This window comes from Punica granatum, chromosome 7, assembly GCF_007655135.1.
Source record: "Punica granatum isolate Tunisia-2019 chromosome 7, ASM765513v2, whole genome shotgun sequence".
In the NCBI taxonomy this organism is placed as follows: Eukaryota; Viridiplantae; Streptophyta; class Magnoliopsida; order Myrtales; family Lythraceae; genus Punica; species Punica granatum.
In genome coordinates, this window is record NC_045133.1 from 12025957 (window position 1) to 12048561 (window position 22605).

The 22605-nt window shown below is 38.5% G+C and overlaps 1 protein-coding gene across 1 annotated transcript; it reads right to left on the reverse strand.

Annotated features, from left to right (window-relative positions):
• Positions 1–1073: 1073 nt before the first annotated feature.
• Positions 1074–21983, reverse strand: LOC116215380 (TATA-binding protein-associated factor BTAF1). Its single transcript, XM_031551071.1, has 28 exons — positions 21932–21983; positions 21684–21778; positions 18736–18953; positions 18574–18628; positions 17459–17540; positions 15887–16218; positions 15350–15452; positions 14619–15261; positions 14364–14496; positions 14186–14254; positions 13333–13544; positions 12671–12911; positions 12203–12373; positions 10177–10602; positions 9632–10075; positions 9271–9390; positions 8717–9184; positions 7401–7939; positions 5895–6387; positions 5743–5811; positions 4975–5079; positions 4660–4893; positions 4306–4569; positions 4178–4227; positions 2790–2899; positions 2627–2709; positions 1833–2045; positions 1074–1624 (listed from the first exon to the last, which is right to left on the reverse strand). The coding sequence occupies exons 1-28, from the start codon at positions 21981–21983 to the stop codon at positions 1454–1456; spliced, it is 6195 nt and encodes a 2064-aa protein (XP_031406931.1). The 3' UTR covers positions 1074–1453.
• Positions 21984–22605: the final 622 nt, after the last annotated feature.

Consider the following 22605-nt stretch of genomic DNA (forward strand, 5'->3'; position numbering starts at 1 on the left):
TAAATAATAAGTGTCTTGCTACTTAACAAGTTTTTTTATTATTTTGTCACCAATAAATATATGATAACTTGTGACATGACAATCTCTAAATGGCCTATGCAAAATCCTAAAAGGAGGCATCGAAGATAAGTTTATCTCTTCTTTTGAGAGCGTTTGAGAGAGAGGGGGTATTAGAGAGAGAGAGAGAGAGACCAAGAATTGCTCTTCATGGCAAGTCATTATTATATCTGAATTTCACTTTGTGCATGACCTTTTTTAAATGTAAGCAAACTGAATCGTTTAGCTACTTGGACTTGAGTTGAACTATGACGATATGACGTAATGGCAAACTGAATACCCAATATGTCAACTTTACATGCAGAAATTCAAAAATTCATTGGAGGCATATATCGTGGGTCGGGGTAGATATGATGTTCGAACGAGAAATAGTCTAAATCAATAAAAGATTATTTTATGATCTCACCGAAAATATGAAAAGATAAAATCCATTCGGACTTCATATTTCCGAGTAAGCTCCCCTCGAATTGTCGACATGTGACGGGAGTTGAGCTTAGCTACCGGACCCATCAGCCAAAGCTCGTGAGCCGCACTAACTGACAATATACATATTATTTGAATTTTATACTTATATTTTCCTTGATTACTATAAATCTTATTAACTTTGCTCAACTATTTTTGGTTGAATCGATTTCTCCTAGTTAACCTATCTCCCCATGTTCCAAATAATAAATAGTAAAATGATAATAGCATGGCCGATTTTTTGCCAGTAAATATTGTTTCATATTATTTGTGCCTATAATAATAACTATCACGTTTAGCTTATTCACGACCAAGTCTAGAGGGATAGATTCAGATTTGCAAATTACTCAACAGATGCATCCATCTAATAAAACCCAACGCAGTTAACTCTCTGCATGGAAATCGAAGCTTGGCTTGTTCCGATAATTCCAGCGGTTCGAGAAATCGAAACTTCAAGACAGATCTCCGCTCACAATCACTTCAGGTTACAGAAACGTATTGTTGCTTGAACAAGGCAGAACATAGGTGAGAAGCAAGAAGATGAGAAAATAACATTTTCCTTCTTTGTGGTATTATTATTTAGGTGAAGATATAAATGAGAAGGGCTGATTGTATATACATCCTTTGTGCCAAAATCAAAATCTACAGTCTCCTTTTACCCTCCCTCCCAACCACCTCCTCCTCACCCAACCTCTTTTAACATTTTCTCGTGCAACCGATGACTGTTAAAAAGAAAAAAAAAAAAAACCCGAGCCACAATTTCCCATCCCCTCTCAAAGAGGAACAATAAAAACGAAAATGGAGGGAAGCCCGGCAAAACCAATTTAATGAGATCGAAAAGAAGGAAGACAGCTACAGCTACTAGTGTCAAAATTTTCTCATTTCGGAAAATATACAGCTTTTCTACATGGGGAGGCTTGCCTTGCTGAGGTTCTCATCCGTTGAGCTTTGCCAGGAATTGGCTTAGATTATACTCTTCGGTGTACTGAGACTGGTCCCACAGCTCCTCTAACCCTCCGAGGATGGCTTTTAAGCCCTTACCAGTGCCAACCAACTTCGAGTCACCGTCAAATTTCCCCTCAGAACGCCTCGATACAGGAGCTCCCTGAAAGTCGAAATAAAACATCTCATTTTCTGTTCTTTTGGGATTACAAGAAGGCATGGAATCCAATAACAGTAGAAGAAATACAGACCAAAAGTAGGGTAATGTACTTGCGAAGCCAAAAACAACTCTCTATGTATTGATAAAGTAACCAATGGATTTACCAAATTCTAATGCACTTGGAGACAACAGTAAGCAAATGCACCATTACCATTTTGCTGGGGTCTGCCAAGGCAAAGAGATCGAGCAACTGGTCAGTGTTCATCGATTTTAGACTTGCATTATCTGCATTTATCACGGTGTTGGCGATTGATAGTTTGAATTTCTGAAGGCTCATGACTTTCTCCTCAAGTGTGCCCCGCATAATGAGACGATGGACATTCACAACTTTCTTCTGACCTAACCTGTGCGCTCTGTCCATGGCCTGCGAATAGATAAAAACAGTTTGGAGTTTAAATTCGTCTAAGTCAAGAAGTTGATTCCAAAAAGAAAGAAAGGAAGCACCTATGTCAGGCTATGATAATGCTCCAGAGTCACTACAACAAACAGTTTTTTGCATCAGTCGGGCAAGCCAGTGCTTCTGCCTAATAAGTATGGTATGTTTTTTTTCCCCTATAAGGTATGTAGCTCTGCTGAGAAAGAATCATTTCATCTTCAGGAGAGGAAGCCAGCACTTCCCTCTTTGTTTAAGCCATATACAAAGGAAACTGGCATACTTGTGCTGGACTTTTATCCTCAATTTTATTTAAGACATTTGTTGATTGATGAGAGGTTTTCTTCACCAAATATCATCAAGAAGTAATTTAAAAATGCGCAGAATCCCTCTTGCCCAATGGTGTAAGGGCTTGCCCTCCTACCTCAGGAGTTGAGTCATAGGTGCAAAATCCCTTAAGTGAGGCATGAGCAATCTCACCCATCCCCATGGATTTGATGTGGTACCACCTTCCGTTAGTATGCCCAACGTAAGATGAGGAGAAAGGATTTAGGGTACTTAATGTTAATTACCTGATGATCCCGCATGGGATTCCAGTCATGCTCCATAAAGATAAGGGTGTCAGCAGATGTCAAGTTCAAACCAAGCCCACCAACTGAACACAGAGGAAATAAGTCATGGTACCCAAATGGACCAGAGCGCATATTAATGAATAGATAACAAACCAAATCTTACCATGAGTTGTGAGCAGCAGAACATCGATTGTAGGGTCTGAATTAAAAGTCTTCACGATGTCAAAACGTTTCTCCGGTTCAACAGATCCATCAAGCCGTAAATAAGTAACACTGAATTATGGTAGCAATTTAAACTGATTAGAGAATATAAGATACGCAAAAAGCCTTTTCAGTTAGAAGAGACTAAAGGATGCAACAATAGGATGCCATCATGTTGTTTAAATATATATATATATATATCTGGAAAAAAATTGGACATGGCTCAAAAAGATTTATAGTGTAAGTACCCATTGCACTGTGTTGAGAGCAAAAAGAGTCCTACATCGATATTATATATAAGAAAAAAAACCAGGCTATGAAGTCAATTTTCCACCACCTACTAGCTTAAGCTTTTATAGTGTATTTGGATAGGAGGGAAATGGAGGGAAGGGGAGGGGAGGGAAAGTTGTATGGAATTTGTAAAAATTCCCATTACAAAATCCCCTCCCTTTTCTTTCCCTCGGTTTTCCTCCATCCAAACAAATGGTTAGGTTGGCTAATATTACATACTGGATTTGGAGTGTCTAGGACATGAAGCCTCCTTAAAAGTGCACTTTTACAGAGGCTCCAAAAAAAATAAGTTTCTTGCTACTTGGGAAGGAAACTTGCTATTTAACAAGAGTCTTGTCGTATTCAAAATAATGTTTCTTGCAAAATAACAAGTTTTTTATTATTTAATAAATATCTTATTATATTCAAAAACAATAAGTTTCTTATTAAATAACAAGTGTCTTGCTATTTAACAAGTTTCTCATTATTTTGTCACCGACAATTATCCGACAACTTGTGACGTGGCAATCTCTAATTGGCCTCTGTAAAATCCTACTTTTAAGGAGGCACCGAACAGAAGTTTATCTCTACTAGATTACCAATGGCTGGAAAAGAGGAGGACAATTTACTGGATTCAGCAGCATAGAATCTGGCAGTACAATTTTAGCTTCAAAAGGACTCCAGCCAGAGAGCTTCCCTCTTTGGAAGGTTATTCCTTAGTTGGTTCGTGCATAACTCCGTTTCTTCTTCTTATCTTTATAATACTAAATCGTACTTTTCAGGATTTTTGGTGTTGCCACACCTTTATAGCATCTTCAGGACTTTCAACATGTTATCATAAAAATCAAAGGGAGCAATCCTTCATATAGGAAGGAGATGAGCTGCATAAATAGTTAGCAGGACTCCCCTGAAGTTTATATAGGATTTTTAGACTAGAAAAGCAGAGAAATACTTTCACATTGCAAGTTAAGTAGCTTTGAGAGACACATTTTGTGAAAAGGGATTTACGCTACACAAAAATTGTATTGCTAAACATTGGAGGGCAGATATATAGGGGGTCAAGAGAATTCAAAAACTCACCTTTTCATGTGGGTCTGGAACAAGTCCCTTTCAATGATGTTCAGTAACGCCTACATAATGTTGTCTTAGTTAAATAGAAATAGTGAAGCTTGACTTCAATAAATAGTGTTCCAAGTAATCTCACTTACCTTATGCTGAGCAAATATTAGAACTCTGTGTTGCCCAACACTGAGAGAACCTTCAGAATACGAACTGTCCAGACCTATTCCACACTCTTCTAAAATCTCTTTAAGCGCAACTAATTTTGGGGAATGCATCAGATTATGAAGCTCTGAAATGACATCAGAGCTCCCAGGAAACAACTCGGATAAATGACCTTCGAGTGCAGGAGGAACTTTTTCACCAATCACAAGCAATGGATGACTACATAGTTTTAGCAAGTATTGGAGTGCCTAGCAGAAAATACCAATGTCATAAAAGTCATAATTGAGAACAAGGAACAAGATATCATAAAAAAAGTGGATGGTGAAAGAATGTGTCACCTGGAAGACGTGTGAAGAAGCCTTTGATGAAGCATTACTAGCTATCGCTGTGGTACCTTCAGATTCGTTTTTTGTAACCATGCTCGAAATTTCTTGTTTAACATGAGAACCAGAGAACTTCTCATAAAGTTTTAACTGAACTGGGCTCAGGTCACAGTATCTGTCTTGGATGATTTTCTCCGGCAAATCAGACAAAACTTCATCTTTAGTCCGGCGAAGGAGAAAAGGCATTACCTATTAAAGATGGTACTTTTAGCTCTGCAGGGAGTAATTGTTATTGAAAAATAATGAACGGGAAAAGTATCGACAATTTACCTGCTTGTGCAGTGCCTCCATAGCAAGTATCCCAGCTTCAGCGTCCTTAGCTGAACATTTTGGATCTCTAGCTGCCAAAAGTGGTTTCCCATAGGTGGCCTGAAACTGCCAGACAGCAAGAACATTATTGAAGGGACAATAACGATATATAAGGAAATTATCTTTGAGTTAGACATCGCCATTAAAGAATGATGAAAATAAATTCATTTGGTAAGGCCAACAGCCAGTAAGATATGTTTCTCTATTTCTATTAATGTATTTAGTAGAAACATAATAAAGACAAACTTGTGAAACACCTTCATGAATTCCTTTCCTTTTCTATTTGCTTCACTCTAACCCACAACCATATTTGATTTGAACAAATATAGGAACTAAACCACTTTTAAACTCCATAGTCCATTATCACAAATCCTCATGTCATCCCAAGCTGCAGTAATATAATTATGCATTATTATAATTTACACACACACAGATATATCCATGAAAATGCATACCACAAAACACCAGATTCTACCTAGCAGGCATCCTTTGATGATTTCTCTTTTAAGTTCTAGTGTTATGTCTTGAATTACTTTTCATCTGCTTAGTTCCTATGGCAATGCCTCCCAATAATCGCCCTTTATTCCTTTAGCCAGCGAAAAAGACAATGTCCCATCAAGACAAAGGCTTAGCCTACCAAATAATTTACATTATTGCTAAATGGAAAAATTATAATGTGCAAAGATTATTCTATAATTTAAGATGCACAGGAAGAAAGTAAACACTTACTTTTCTCTCGGTTCCAAGAAAACCTGGCATGAGGAAGTCAAAGAGAGACCACAAATCCATAACGTTATTCTACAAGAGGCAAACAAGAAATCAAACCGTTATGAAAATCCAAGGCCTAAAAATCAGAACAGCATTTTACAAATACTACAGACCTGGATTGGTGTTCCACTAAGTATCAGGCGATGGTTGGATTTTAGCTGCTTCACTGCTACCGTAATTTTTGACTTTGCATTCTTAATAATATGCCCTTCATCTAAAATACAATAATTCCATAAACACTGTCCAAGGTAGTCAATATCTTTGCGGACCACATCATATGATGTTATAATGATGTTGTGCTTATGAAAATGTTCTCGTAGAGCGATACGATCTTGAGCAGAGCCCATGTACTGAAGGGTGGAGACTAGAGATGCATCAATATATTTTTCTATTTCAAATGCCCAATGTCCAACGAGTGTTGATGGGCAAATTATCAATGAGGGAGGAAGATCCTCAGTGTTCTTGGATGAACGGTGTTCAGCTATGTGAGACGCCACAATAGCTGATGCTTGAAGTGTCTTGCCCAGCCCCATATCATCACATAATATTCCATGAAGCTTGAACCTTTTCAAAAAACCCAGCCAGTTTATCCCTTCTTGTTGATACCTAAAGAAAGAAAAGGACGTCATCAGTATACATGAGAAGATATTTAAGCATATGCTAAACCACCTAATGACATTCTCTTTTAGGCTCACCGACTATCCTAGGACAAAAAGAATAGTCATGCAAGGCAAATTTCAATTGCAGACTAATTGGCAGCGTAGCTTGAAGTACACCCAATTTTTATTCCTTGACTTTACTTAAACGAGAGGAAGCATTAAAGGATGAAAGCCGTCATCAGGGAAATAACACAAGAAAGAAGTCAGAGGAAAGGTAAAACCATCAAATTATGTCTAACATTTGGAAATCTACAATGCTAGACTGTAATGTCACAGCATAATTATGGAACTGCTTTAGAAAGGGTATACATTTAGTATACCACCTAATCACTAAGCAATTGTCCCATAGATCCTATGTCAATCTATATGAAAGAAGAAATCATGTCGAAGATGATAAAACAACAGTGTTTAAATGATTTTAGGAAATCCACAGAACAGTAAAAAGGACAATAGCAGCAATAAAGAAACTTCGCGGAAATATTGCACATCTAATTGAGCATTAACTGATATGATAAAGAGATCTAGTAATCACTTTTTCCTATATGAAAAAAACCAAGGTTTAAATTCAATTTGTTTAAAAATGAGAGCAGAGCACCAGCTTTGCACCCGCCACAGACAATGTGGGAAACATCGGAGAAGATAAAAGTTGCAAACTGCCTCCAAACCCACTGCTTCCAATAAAACAATAGAAACTTTTTCCACATTTTCCAAGATATTACCACAACATACACAAATTATTAACTATGAATCACCTAAAGCCACTCCCTTACACTTCCATCATTTATGAAAAATTTAAAAAATAAGAGAGAGAGAGAGAGAGAGAGAGAGAGAGAGAAACTTTTTGAGGTTCAATATCCAACTCTAAAGGGAGCAGGCATATGTAAGATGTTGCTCAACAGGTAAGACGCATGAAACCTCATCACTATAAAAACGCCTAAAAAATTAAACACAAATATATACCTCCTCAAGGTCACTTTCAACTCAGTGCAAAGCTTGTAATCTTCAATGTGGGAGTTGTCCAGCAACTGGTCCAAGAACCGTGCATCTTCCTTGTTTCCAGACAAATCTTCACTCACTCCAACCGGCGAAGGAAGACCCCTCGCCAAGGGCAGAAGAGGCACAAGAGCAGCAAAACTATGTGTGACACTCTGTCTGACAGAAGTATCACAATCACTCATGCATCTCAGCAGAGGAACAACTAGCAGTGGAGAATATGGGACCAAGTCCACACCCAATCCTTGCACTAAAAGACTAATTAACATGCCAGCACCTTGTCTGGCAAAAATAGACGTGATATCCCCTAACATGGGAATTGCATTCTCCATGACAGATCCCATAACATCAACTGTCATTGATTTAGCCATGGTAGTGATGCACCTAGATGCAGATAATCTGACAGCAACATGAGGATGGCGAATGCATTTAAAAATGCATGGCAAAAGTGTGAGCAATCTTGGCTTTAAAGTCTCATGCAGCATTGGAGAAATAGAGCGGACCACCTGCAAACCATAAGCAACAATACTATGTTATAACAATCTAAGAAGACTGCCAAACAGCAAGATTCTAAAATTACAGATTGATAGACAAGATGACATTTGAAGACATTTTTCCACATAGTAGAAATGAACAAAATACATATTAAAGCATGACCAATTCATAAAAGCAGAGAGTCTCCGCCGAAATTTAAGGAGTAACCAGATCCATGAGTTGCAAGTTCTTTCCACCAGACAGAGGCCCCCGAAATTCATAGTCAAATGATAATGAATTTGACCCATGATCGGTGAAAAGAAACTAGTGCAACCACATATTATAGTCTACTGATACTAATTTCAATATTCATATTACCCAAACCTTAGATTAGGAGTTAGACTCAGGATACAAGTTGAAAGTGTTCACATGAATAAAGCCTAATCCTAGGCTGCGCATTAAGCTTCAAGACCTCCATGAGCTTTGATTGGACTGTGGTGACAGGCCTGACTCTTTGACGAAATACATATGGCTCAAATAGGACATTCTATCGAGAGGAGATGTCCTCCAGGTCATGCCTGAAAAGAGGTCACAGGTGTCTCCACCCCTTCTCTATTTGCTTAGTCAAAGAACAAGAAACAGAATGATCCCAGAAGTCCCTATAAGTTTAGCATGTATTCTTTAACCAAAAGCAGATCCAAAATACACAAAGCACCAGATAAATAATATATTCAACACGTTAAAGTGAATTGGCCAAGGCAAACATTCACATGTATACATAACTTTAACACTAAGAATCTCTTCACTACCTGGATATTATTTATCAATAGCTGAGGATCCTTAACAGCATCAATTGCCTGAGAAACTTTGTCATTATCAGCAGGACCAGCAGGCTTTAGAACTTCAGTGAGACAGTCCCAGAGCTTGGGAAGCATATCAAATAATGAAGCACCCAACCTGTCACACAGATGCCTCAATGCAAGCTCAGCACCCCGTCTACCTATAAATCCTTCAATCCTTGATCGATCTTCACCACCAGAAAGTAAGTGAACCTTTGACTTATGCTTACTGGTACTGCAGCCAAATGACAGCAGATTTTGATCATCGATAATCTCCATCGAATTGATAACTCCCGCTTGAGGTGTCTCTTTAGAATCCATGCATGTCAAACTACATATATTCTTAATCAACTTGTCGTTTGGCCCTGGTTTACGTGGCATACAGTGGAAAATAAGCTCTGCCAAAGCCTCGGCTGCCTTTTGTTGCAAAATTTCCTCCTTTAACAAAATGAAAAATGAGAATAGGTCAAAGCTAGACGGAATGTATTGTCTGTTTGAAATACATAGTACAACTTCAAATATACCTGCTCTCTCTTGATTGAAGCCATCAGAGGCAATATAATGGGATTTAATTTGGCTGGAAGTTCTGACATCCACACAACAGCAGCCGCAACTAAAGAAGATACAGTGACATGCAAATTGCTCTGCACATTTTTCCAGGAGTAAGAAACATAGGGGTCCGTGAAAGTGCTTAAGCTTGCAGATATCAGAGCTATAAATGAATATTGCCCACATTAAGCTGCTGTTAAATAGGTTCTTTTACTGTGACTGGAGAAGATGCAAGAGTACGCAAGGAGTGCTAGCAATATCCCATTAAGTAAAAATCTGACAAATGAAAAGGGTAATCTTCAAAAGCTGGACAAGATTAAGTTACGGGAAACACACCTGGACACATTTGAGATAGCTTGAAGTTGTCAAAAGCCGTTGCCTGGCTGATTCAAGATCATCAATAACATGTCTATCTGTGGCTTCTCTCCCAGAATTCTCATCACTTAGTGGTGGTAGTTTGGAGGCGAAGTTAATTGCATCATCAGCAGTCAAGCTTTCAGGATCAATTTTAATATTAGATAACACGCTAATAAACTTGCCAGATGATTCCACAGCAGACAGAAACTGAGTAGCCTCGTTCCGCATTTTAGAATATGTCCTCGAAAGCTCAGAGTAAGGAACACGTGAATCTTTAGTAGGAAATGCAGGGTCCACACATGCTAGTAAATCCAGTAAACATCTTTTGATATGATCGGGAATAATAGGAATCACTGAATTGAGTCCAGAGGAATTCCTGTCTTTTACATCCTTGAACCAGGAAATAAGAATCATTGATGCCACCTAAAAGTGGGAATAACTGTCATCAATCTGTGAGAGCTATGCAGACACAAATGTAAACCTGGACAGAACATTGAATTTATCACTTAAGCCCTAAACTTTACCTGCCGCTGCACCCCAGATGAGGATGTAAGGGCGCTCCATAAAGGATCTAATACGCATTGCAAAGACTCCTCTTGCAACTTAGAAGTTAAAATGCCCAATGCTGAGGCTGTGACAACTCGTGTATGAGTTACAGACATCTCCATATCAGCACCAAAAACTATCTTGAGGGAGGGGGCAGAGACATCTCCATTTCTTTCATGTGGAGCAACTCCTCCCACAGAATTGCTAAAATTGTTCCTTAGTTGATCATTCTCAAACTTCGCAGCTCTTACTTTAGCTGCTGCTCTATACTGACTCCTCCGTGGTGGAGCTGCAGGCCAAAACATCTTCCCCGTATCTAGTTGTGTACCATAAGGAGTAGTGACAAGTTCAAGCCACAAAGACATGTAAGGCATCGCAACAGCTTCCAGATCTTCAACAGGGCACTATCATTTATCCAACAAAAAGATGTGGTCATTTTCCATACACGGGCCTCTATGATTAAAGAAAAATTCAAACAAGGCCTTATCCAAAAGGGACCTTCCTTTTAGTGAATAAGGCCTGTAGAGTGATAGTATGATCTTAAATTGTTAGGCAGTAAACCATAAACAAGTTATTCAATCTACTGCAATTCCTTCAGCTTAAAAAGGGTGGACAAGTTTTTCAGAACTAGGCTGGACAATGAGCCACCAGGGATACGGTTTTACAGGTATGAGCAGGGACCAATGGTCGACTAAATACCTAAATTAATATAAACAGCACTGAAAATATATATGTATAAACTAAAAGAATTTTAGGAAGAAAGACTGGCTCAATGCCAAGAAATTGGCTAGTTCACTTTGAGAACTCTCACTATTTTAAAAACTTCTGTGTCTCCAGTTCTCTTACAAACCAAGCTGAACCAAGCACTTAATCCCAATTAGACTGGTTCATCCAGTCTGATTTTAATCTGTAGGTGACTCTGGAGCCTCACCAATCCGGTAACTTCAAACTGAAAAAGTTACTTCCCAGTTGCCATGGATGAAAAGGCACCTTCCTTAGAACATGCTCTTTGCCTTATTTAAAGCCAAAATGGCCTTTAAGGAGGCCCAGAAATGACTAATGACCCAGCCTGCGGGTCCACAGTCAACGGTCATAAACACATAAGTGTGGCCTCAGTGAGCCCAATGATCACCTTCATCTGGGACTGCTCTGTGCTTGCAATGACAGAGCTTGGTGATATTGGAGATTAAGGCCTACTTCACAAGGTCAGATCAGTCAGAATGGCTGCCAAGTTGGTTCAAGGGTATAACAATGAGCTGGGTGACGCCACCAATTGCTATCTCTAGCCACTGCTGGCTGATCCAAGCGGCAGCAATTGAAGGGGGAACTTTTGCAAGTTATAAGTTCATGGAGTAACATTTTAAAGTGCACAAAAGTTTGCAAATTGACTGATATACTCCCTCAACCTTTTCAGATTAGGATGACGCATATTTGATTTTAAGTTCTGCTACAGTGAAACAGACAACCAAGCAACTTTCTTATTGCCTTCAAGAAACAGCAACATAAATCAGGATAATGTTCAACAGTTTCAAACAATCTCCTTTGTTTCTATTCTGTTTCAACCAATTAACCGTGAAATTAAAACGTCACAGTGGATGCTGAAAATTTGAAAATAAATAAATTTACCTGTGAATCACGGAAGAATAATTTATCCGTATCTTATCAGTCAAATATATAAGAAGGCCTTGACAGAAAAAATATAGAAATGCAAGCAACCTACTGACCTGCAGAATAGTTGAAGATACCTGGAAACCAAACTAGTACAAGGTAGGAGTTCTATCAATCGTAATGGAAACCTAAGAAGATACCAGGATACTCAGGCCAAAAAACCTACGCCAATGGTCCCCAAGAATGTGGGGGATTCATGTAACCAACCATCTTAGCAAGAATGTTGTGTCCGATATGTTAATGGAAGTGAATCATTTAAATTTCCAAATGGAGATAAAATAACTTTGAAGAATATGAAATGATCCATGGATGACATATATTATCACTAGACAATACCTGAACAAGAAGCTTCCACACCCTCAGCGAGCATTCAAGAATCACTTCATTTGACTCAAGCAGCAGATTTTGAAAAACAATCCTGATTGTATCACCCAAAATGAAAGAAGGCCAAAATGAACCAGAGGATTCGGAGATACTTCTTTTCAAACCAGCATCAAGTAGCCGCTCCTATAAGGCATGTTCCAGAGTAAGTTGGCAGCGGGACCAGGTTTATTAGTAAATCACATGCCATGAATCATCTCAGAAATTTCAATCAGAACCAATTGCATAAACAAGATTTTTCCATATATATTTGAGGACATTAAGTTTTCTATGCATAACAGCAAATATGACGAAGCAAAACAACTTGGAAGTTAAAGAAGCAGTGTTACAGAAAAACTCTTGAGAAATTTAAAGACACAAGTGAGAACGAACACAAATATTTTGACATGAAGAAAACCATAATATTACAGTAGAAAAGCTCACCAGAGTGCGTATGGCTGAATACCGAACTGACGTGATACTATGCCTCATGAAGGGCCATAAGCGAGGAGCCAAACTGGATAACATATAAGGATCTTCCCGTAAATCAGTTCTTTCTTGCATGTTATCACTATTAACCATATCATTGAGATCAATTTCCAGTTTCTCTTCTGCAGAGCAAGTGCCATGCATCCTAGGAATCATTGATTCCTGGGAATAGATTTCTGCCAAGAGATTCATCACACTGCAACCAAAGAAGTTGCATTCAGTATGCACTCTTATGTATCAAATAAAGACTGCAAACTACACAAAGATGTTTCTTTAAGATAAACAAATAGTTTCAACATAAACTTGAGTTGCTGAATGACAGGACAGATATATATTAAGTACAGAGTGAAAAAGATAATTAACAATTTTCAAGTGCGTCACAAAAAGTATCAACAAACCAGAAGCCAAAAGACCTCCAATTCAGGAAAAGTGTTGTAAATTCTGCATCCTTCATTTAGGTTTATTTGTTATTTTACAGATTGAAAGGTCAAAGCCAAATAATCTAAAAACAAGTAAATTACCAAAGCAAACAAAAGTCAGAGATGCAGACAGATCATCAAAGAAACCTAAGCACAGGGGCATAGCAAGTTGTAGCTCGAGGAGGACAATTAACATACCTGCTAGTAGATGGGCTTAGATCATCTAAATCGAGCAAAATATCCCAAAGAAGCATGATGATGTCATGCAAGGTCTGACCCTTCTTATCAACAATAGCAGCAGCAGCTGGTATTAAAGCATCTGCAGCTACAGCTCGTACATCATCATCAGGATCTTCTAGCCCAGCTTTACATGCGGGGAGAACATTACCAAGAAGATCATGCAGCAGATCCTAGTGAAAAAGAGAAGTAAATGTAAACAAGAGATGGCACCAGAAAATCCAAACAATTTCATATCTGTAGCCAGCAAACAGCTAAAAAGATTTCATGAAATTCTGGTTTCCCTTTTCTTATGAGGAATTTCAATAGAGCCAATCCCAGGAACGCGAGTATTTCACAAGTTCGTTTTAGTGAACAGGTACAGGCCCATGCTAGAAGATCAAGAGCACAATCACACCACATTTAAAAAGGGCAAAGGCAATCAACCTCAAAAGATGCCTCATGCCTACATTCACTCCCTAAACCACTTGTGAGCAATGAACTTGTTGGGTCAACTATCGACATATTTCTAGTGTCAGCAGAAACTTTGAGTATATTTGTATATGTATGTATACGCATACATTACATCTTGGGCATGAAACAAAGTATTTGAATCAAAATCTCTGTTCTGATCCCCTCTAATTCCAATTCCTGGCTAATTTTGAACCCCCCATCCCAGAATCAACCCCATGTAACAATATTTCTCCATTAGTCATGTTATTCGGGGTAATAACTACTGATTACACCATTTATGATACAAAAACCAATGAAAAATTATTTATTGCTGACAATGACAATATAATCGTCGATCAAAAAGAAAACATGAATGAGTTACCTGCCGCACAGCGACCAGGTACTTGATCCCTAGCAAGCTTCCATGACGGATTTCCCATTCAGGTCTATGCTGAAAAAAAAGATTGGGGAAAGCAACAAAAAGAAATTATAGAACACATAAACTAAAGATCAAAATTCATTATTAGTCATGCAGCCCTGGGGGGAACAAGAAAATATACCTGCATTTGCAGCAGAATATTCAAGGTTTCATGAACTAATGAGGGATGCATGTATTTGAAAGTAGCACCTAATGCTTGAGCACAAGTCTCCCGAACAGGAGCAATAACCTGATCAGATACATAGTCTCCAAAGCTGGAACAGATTAATGCAATATTGTAAGAAGCCCAACTTTCAGTGCAAATCCCAAAAGCCAATGATACCATTAGGAAAAAGACCAAACAAAAATATGGTTCAGCAAAAATATGAAGTCATACCGATCTAGAGACAAAACACAGAGGAAGCGAATTGCACAATCTTGGAGGAATTCACAATTTTTAATCCAAGAGTGCCTAGCTAATTTAACCCACACCGCCAGCTCAGATCCAATAGGACGATTTTCTGTAACACTTAAATTCCCAGAAGAAAGCTTCTCGTCAAGGCAACTATTTGACTCTGCGTCAGCAGAACCAGCACCAACACCAGGAGCAACAACTTCTTTAGAAGAATTGGATATACTATCAACAAAAGATTCTCCATCCACCTTAAATAAACTGGTTTGCTGATCAACCTGCCCAACACGCATATCGCATGAACCATCTACATCCTTGACTTCACCGTCGCAGTTCTCATTCTTGATGGCATTTATATCCATTGAAGGAGAGGAAGCTTCTTCCGACTTGGGCCTTTTCCTTTCGGGCTCAAACTCATCTGCGCTAACATTCATATTCAAGTCAATCTCTCTCTCTCTCTTCACTGAAGCCGACGAGCCCTCTTCCCTCAAAAATACAGAGCTCTTATCTTGCAACTCAACATGCTGCGCCACCGCATTCATGTCAGGCATAAAAACTCCAGCAGAGGCACCATGATGAGTTAGAATCTCTCTCAGGGCCATTAAGCTTCCATGTCGAACTTCCCAAACTGAGTTCACAGTCAAGGGCACTGTCATTAAAATAAAAAAGTAACAACACAAAAGGAATCTAAAGTAGCAGCATATAAATAGCCTTACCAGGATCAAACATATCCAGAATTAGTTGTTCAACAAAACCTCGAAAAGGCCAGAGTCCATCCACATCAGCATCAGAGTTATCATCATCATAAGAAATATCTCCCTGCAAAGACAGGTAGCATCCGATGAAAATGAAGAAAACGAAATCATCAATCATCAGCCCATTTTGCCATAACCAAAAAAAGAAAAAGAAATAATCAGTCAATTTCGCCAAGCTACATTTACCAAGGACAGGATATAATGTTATTTACTTCCCCACATAAGCATATATCTTTCATAAATCCATTACGAGTTATAGCTATCCATATTTGAGAAGAAAGTATATTATATGCACAGAAGTCTATATGCACTTTTTTTCCAGGCACAAAAAAAAAAGATAGAGAGAGAGAGAGAGAGTATATATTAGATACTAGAGAAATCCCCAAAATCTAGATCTTTCTCTTTTCTCTTTCAAACACATGCAGCAAATACATGCTTCGATATTTTTGAAAAAGGAGGCGGCACTTAATTTATAATAGCCAGACAAATTTATGATACCTTAACAAGATTAGGCGAATCTGGACCCGAGCCCATTGGGGTCGTAACATTATGTGCATATGGCATCTCTGACTCCACATCCTCAGCCCAAAGCTTCATTTGGTCTTTCGAAGTTATTTTTGCTTTTCGCTTTAAAAGATTTAGCTGCCTTGCACTTGGTCTTTTAACAGAAGGAACCATATTCGCAACAAACCGCTGGATACTATGTACAGATGCTGATGTGTAAATCCTGTGATCTAAGCCATTTCCTTGAGGGTGTAGTTTCTGCACAATAAGATCCTCATCTTTTATCATATCATTGACATCCATGAATTGCTCACAGACATCTAGACCTGCAGTAAACAGTGCCAAGTTAGTATTTTCGAGGTGAAAACATTGAGATCCAACATATTAGGCACACATGTAGGAGAAGTTGAAAGGTAGTGCAAAACAGAGTCCTTCAAATTTAAGAAGTTCCCTCAACCAATTTAGTAAAACATTAAAGAAATTTGCATTCAATAGCAAAAAAATCTTTTATGTCAATCTTAATAGATTTACAATGATTTTTCATACTGCACTAAACCACAAGTATCACCAATCTGCTTTATGGTTTCACTCTCTTGTCAATAGGACAACTACATAATCAATGCCAGAAAGAGGTGGTCACAAAGCAATGCAGCTATCAGCACCATGCAACTCATTCTTTTTCATGAAGTTCCTTGAAACTGAATAACAATGTTAACATCTGTTTTTGCTGGACTCCTCATTTCACCATAGTACCCACTTCGACGTGGTATGGTGTGGGTGTGATATACATCTTGGCAAGAAAATCAACCCTCAAACTAGGCAGTTTTCTCACAGCCCTAGCAGAAACCATATAATTGATGTGGCAGGTAATGCTCCACTGAAGATTAAGATAGAGATAGGCCAGGCCATGGTGCTATGTAATGGTGGTTCATAAAAATGGCTGTTGGTTTTAAAGAGAATATAAACACAAAACAAACTCATGTTAAGCCATATACTAGGGCCCAAGTTCCTCTCTTAACACACACGCGCCTGCACAGACACACACAGGCGTGCACATATATTTGGGTCTGTGGTTACACGAAAGGCCCACAGATCTGAAAGGGGATTAGGTGACGAGAGGTGTGTAGGAAAATCTGGATGAGAATTGAATTCAGGACCTAAATGCTCCAAGTCAAAAGCGAGTGCCAGTTCACTGAGACCCCTTTCTTGTGCTTGGTACCAAAGTTATTGACACATGACCATCACGGTACAAATACTCTAGATCCCAACTTTTTATAACATGTAACAAATGAAAGGATCCAACATACATACCTAAGTCCAGTATACATAAATTGATATTAATCCTTGAAAATGTTTAACCTTAAGGAAGATTACACTGAATTGACATCATTGAAGAGTCCTAGCAAATGTAATATCATTAACTGCAGTATCCAAATCAATCACTGAGAGCTTTTAATTACACAGATAAAAGATGAGCAATTGCCTTGACATTAATGATTGGTCATAGTTCAGATATAATGATCATTGTCCTTTGATAAACTAATAGTAAATAAGGGAATTACTGACCTAGACGACGCCTTAGGTTTTGTTTTTGGCGTGCAAGTCTATCCCGTGGATTCTTAGAATTATCAGCAGCAACATCATACTCCTGCAAGAGAATGTACTTGTCAACGTAAGATATACAGTATATTATACCCCATAAACATGCCTCTATGAGAGCGAACCAACAGAAAGGCATGAAAATTTGCCTCTTAGCCATAGCAGTGCACATAAATAAGAACAATAAAATGCTCTTCACATTTAATTCCCTTAAGGGAAACCCTAGGTAACTGCACAACTCAAGCGCAGGCACAAGCATGACAAGTAGTTCCAACCCTTAACAACAAATACCAAACACCCCGCCCCCCACCCAATTCTCTCATTTACAATTACTACCAAACAATATCTTTAAACAAAATGTACCTCTAATGCTCCCCTCACATCTAGACTTAGAAAGTAAACACAATGATGCAGGACATTTTGGTTGATAAATCTTAAATGCAGAACTGCAGGAAGAGTGGGAGGAGATAAATCAACCGTGGCAACAAAGAGAATGAAGGGAGGAGAAACATCATACGGACAACCTTTTCACTGCTGAGAAATAACTACTAAATGACTATAACGATGAGGTCATGAAGTACTACTTATCTGATACAAAGAAGAGAAGTTCTCAAGTTTTCAAGTGATCAACCAAATAACTGTAAACATCAAAAGAAAGGACTCAAATTTTAAATAGTTGTTCAATATACTCCTTAGAAAGTATTCAAGTCCTGGGAATATTTATTGTAGGTTTTGCTTCCAGAACATAAAATCAAATTATCAAAACACCAGCTCAGTGACACTCCTCATAGCAGGGACAGAAAATGAAAAGGCAACATCAACATCATTTCATCACATCCAAATGGAAAAGCATGGAACAGTTGAGAATATCCCAGAATTACCAAGTCATTGGATATTATGAGATTTGTCAAATTCAAGTTGTAACGGTAATCAAGTCAAGAGGTCCGTAGTAAGAGAATAAGAAGTGGTTGAGTTAATTTGAGCTAAATCCAAATGAAAAACAAATATAAATAACAAAAAAATGCATTTCAACAGTTCTTCATTAAAATAAATAAATGATGAAGACGAATCAAATTGTCTACCTGACCTCCAGAGGCCAACAGAGCACCAAACTCCAAAACCTTGTTGAGATCAAAGCTGATACAACAGAGAAACAGTGAAAAACAAGAAGATATTCTCAGACTATAGTCCAAGGAATCTCCACTAAAATATAAGGAAACAGAAGAAACAGGATGATACACAACCTTCTGAAAGAAACACTTGACAAGACTTTAGAGTGAAAAGCAGGCCATGCCAGCACATCTTGCAAAGCACCAGTCATCCCAACATCAGACATTTTTGTCTCGATAGTTGAAAATAAGTCGGTCCAAGATGTGTGCTTAACATTTTGAGAAATGGCACCAATAGCATGAGCTGCTGCAACTCTTGTATCCCAATTTTTACTTCGAAGATACTGAGCCACCTGATGCCATAAGAATACTACATTAGCACAAGGTAAAAGATGTCTAATAATCCAGGCCAAGCATGGAGTCCAAGGTGGTGTTTGATAAATTAAGTGCTTAAAAAATAAGCACTCAATTAGTTAACATAAAATATGTACAGGAACAGGGAAGGAAGGATAAGGATGAGAAGATGTTTAAGGAGAGGTTAAGGGCACCAATAAGTGGAAAATGACATTGTATAAATTCGACTTCTTTTATTTACTCATTAAGTGGTTTTCAGCTCAATCATTAAGTAGTTAGACTCTCATTTCTCATTTTCTCTTCTTCCATCATTTTCCTACAAAACTAACTTTTAAGCACTTATTTGATTAAGCTGAAACAGAGACCACCTAACTTAGCAACAATAAATATACAGCTCAAATTCTATGAAGGCTTCAGTTGGGTTGAACACTATCAATTAGGATTATATCTTAAGTCACTCCAAGATAAACAAAAGAGGAACAGAATCTGCTATTAGATAAGGAATTGAAAACCAATCAATAATAAAGTTGAATGTAAGATACACACTAAATACAGAAAATAAGTAATGTCTTCGTTCTCATACTATATAACAACCATTTCTTTAAACTAAATGGCTTGTCCAACTTTTTTAAGAAGTTTTCACCATCAACAGCAGCATGGCTATTACTCTCCTACCAAATAAATCAAAGAAAACGAAAAGTACCATATTAGAGCTAAGAACTTTCACTATTCCGTAATTTTCAAGAGTTGACATATCTTAGATAATCATCTTCCCCCCTAACTCTAAACATTAAGCGAAATTTAAAAGACAATAAAATAAACGATGTTAGAAGAAGTCAAGAAGGTCTCACTCTTTAAACCTTCTTCCAGAAAATGAGTACTCATGAAGTTAACACTTGCACAATAAATCATTGGGGCACTACCCTATGTTCATTCATACCTTTAGAAAGTAAAATGTCAGTACTTTTGTTGTCACCAAACAGCCTTTAGCAATGGATGTACCTTTGAATTTAATCACATCTCAATTCTCAGTATGTTAATAGCAGGAAGTGCATTGAAGACTTCATTACTTACCCTACCCTGCCTCAAGTGCATGAGTTTCACAGATGCATTTTCCAGCCATTACCATCGTCAGTTTTCTACTTAGAATTATTCAACCTTCCTCCACTGTGGATAGAAAAACAATGCCGGCTAAAGTAAGCAAAACAGAATAAATCCACTTAATGCGGGTTAAAAGGGATCAACTCAAAGTGTTTTGTCGTGTTGACTAAGGTTGACTACACTTCTCTCTGGTCAGAAAGCTTCTTAAAGTATTCGAAAACCCCAGACACATTCACCAGTGACCATTCTGATACACAAACTGAAACCGCACTTTTTATGTCCCGTTGTTTTTGGCGGCAGAATTGTTTTTAGCTTTTCTACGCTAATTATCAAACAAATAGCCTTGGATTCTTCTCTTCCTAATTGAAACAGAACAAGACTAAAGTTATTATTATGTTTCTGCACTTTTCAACTAGATGACATGGAAGGTATTTAAAAAATGTAATATAGAGTGGAATACTTCTCTAGAACTACAAACATCTTTTGGCTCAGGATTTTCACTTTAATTTTTTTCATAGGATAACAGAGACAATCTATTCAACAATAGTACTGTTTAGACCGTCCACCGAAATGCTTTGAATCAATTGGGCAAGAGCAACTTGAGCCTGTAAATTAAGACGCCCGACAGACACTTCAATCAGACTCTCACCGAGCCTTTCCTTTGAACGCCATGATAAGGTTAATGACCTCTGAGACCCACAATCACAACTGATCCCAAAAGTTTGGTTCACATCAACTATTACAATAGTACTTCAAGTGTACTGGGAGTATTTCCTTTATATCCTATGCTAGGTAGGGGTTTAGCAATAGATGGTCAATTGGCATAGCATCTCCAGTGTTCTCCTTTTTGGTCCATGTACCTTTTAGCGCTATTTATGCCCATGAGTAAACTTGACAATATATTACTGTCCAGTCGTTTCTTATCTCTTTGTGAAGGTAGCGAGTACCAAGCAACATGCTGGCCAAGGCAGTAGAAGGAAAACACATAACTACTGATTTCCAATGGAAAGGTAATTCATCCATTCACCGTTGACAAAAATTGTTTTTCCCCTCCTAGGACTTGAATTAGTTTTGCATCAGCAGCAGCAGGAAGCCAAAAGTAGCTTAAAATTAATCCAGAATGGAGGGCAATCCAATCGGAGAGGGCATCTAAGCAGTACAAATACCCCAAGCTTCAGATTACGGCCACTTCAAATAATAACCGTAAAGTAATTTGCTCGTTTAGATAGTCAATATCTGCACTTAGGACCATCTAATGAAGTGTTGTAACGGTGGAAGACAAAGCCTTGCTAAGCTTGGGCCTATTTTTTTCACCCTATCAACAATAATCTCAAAATACTACCTTAAAATCCTTGACTATATGCAACTGAACCAGAATGCTTGGAGGCAATCAATGCAAATGCGAAACATAATAGAACGAAAACAAAACTCAGCTTTGCAACTCCACTAAAGTGGGTGCACTCCTCCCAGTAGTCTTCACTCAACTGAAAGGAACCCTCATCTCTACCTATGATCAAATGTAGCTACCAGTGTAAAACAACCATAATTGCTGTGGACTTGAACAGCTCGTAACTACTGATAAATTCACGAAGCCCGACAAAATGACGGATCAAGGATTCAAGAATCACCTTCTTCAGGAGGGAGGTCAGGTCTTGAGGATGCGACTTGGCAATATCACCAATCTGCCGAGCCGCAGCGAACCTGGTTGCTTGAGTCGACCCAGCTATACTTTCATTAAAGGAAAACCAAAGACAAAAAAGGGGGGAAAACTTCGCAATCCAAATTGAAGAATTCAGAACCCTAAATCCGCTAAACAGTTAGTTCAACATACCCAAGATAGATCCAACAACAACGGAGAAGACAAAAAAAAGGATACTGTCGAGTAGAGTGAGCAGGCGATTGAGACGCGAGGACTGCTGCTGAGCCATCTCACCACAGGCGACGCCGAGACGAACAATGCCTCCTCTACAAGTGGGTCGGGAGCTTCAGCTGCATCCTCTATCATCCAATCTCGCTTCTGGCCGACGGATTCCTGGTCCCCCGTGTGGCTAATTCCGGGGCAGCAGCTCGGGAGCTGGAGCAAGCAGAAGACTCTGAGGAGTGGTTCTAATCTAGGGCAAGAACAAGGACTCCCTTCGTCGGCCCTCTGCCTTGCCTTCTCTTCCGTTCTCTCGCTGAAACCTTCGACCTGTTCGCCGATCTCCCGTGTTCAGTATTTATAGTTCTTATGCTTTCTTCTTTCGTTTTCATGTTCTTTCTCGTTGATTTCGGTTCCAGCCCCTCCAGTTTCGAGAATTTCCAAAATACACCGCGGTGTATGTATTGTTTCTCATAAATGCCCCTGACTTCAGCCCCTCTCCTCCTCCTTTCTTCCTCTTTCTATTAATATTACTATTACTACAGTTTGGGGTCATCTCATTCACTTTGATAGATGGCTACCCGCGCAATGCATGAGTTTCACTAAATCTCATTAATCGGTTACTGTAAATTCCTTTATCTTAGTATATCTTATACACAATTAAATTCATATTACCTTTGGTAATAAAAGTT

Excerpts from the sequence above, each read along its gene's own strand:
- LOC116215380 (XM_031551071.1), bottom strand. The coding sequence starts at position 21,983 with ATGGCTCAGCAGCAGTCCTCGCGTCTCAATCGCCTGCTCACTCTACTC. Across the intron at positions 18,629-18,735 it reads TCAAGTGTTTCTTTCAGAAG|CTTTGATCTCAACAAGGTTT; the intron begins GTTGTGTATCAT and ends CTGTTGTATCAG. Across the intron at positions 10,603-12,202 it reads TGTGGAAGCTTCTTGTTCAG|TGCCCTGTTGAAGATCTGGA; the intron begins GTATTGTCTAGT and ends GATAAATGATAG.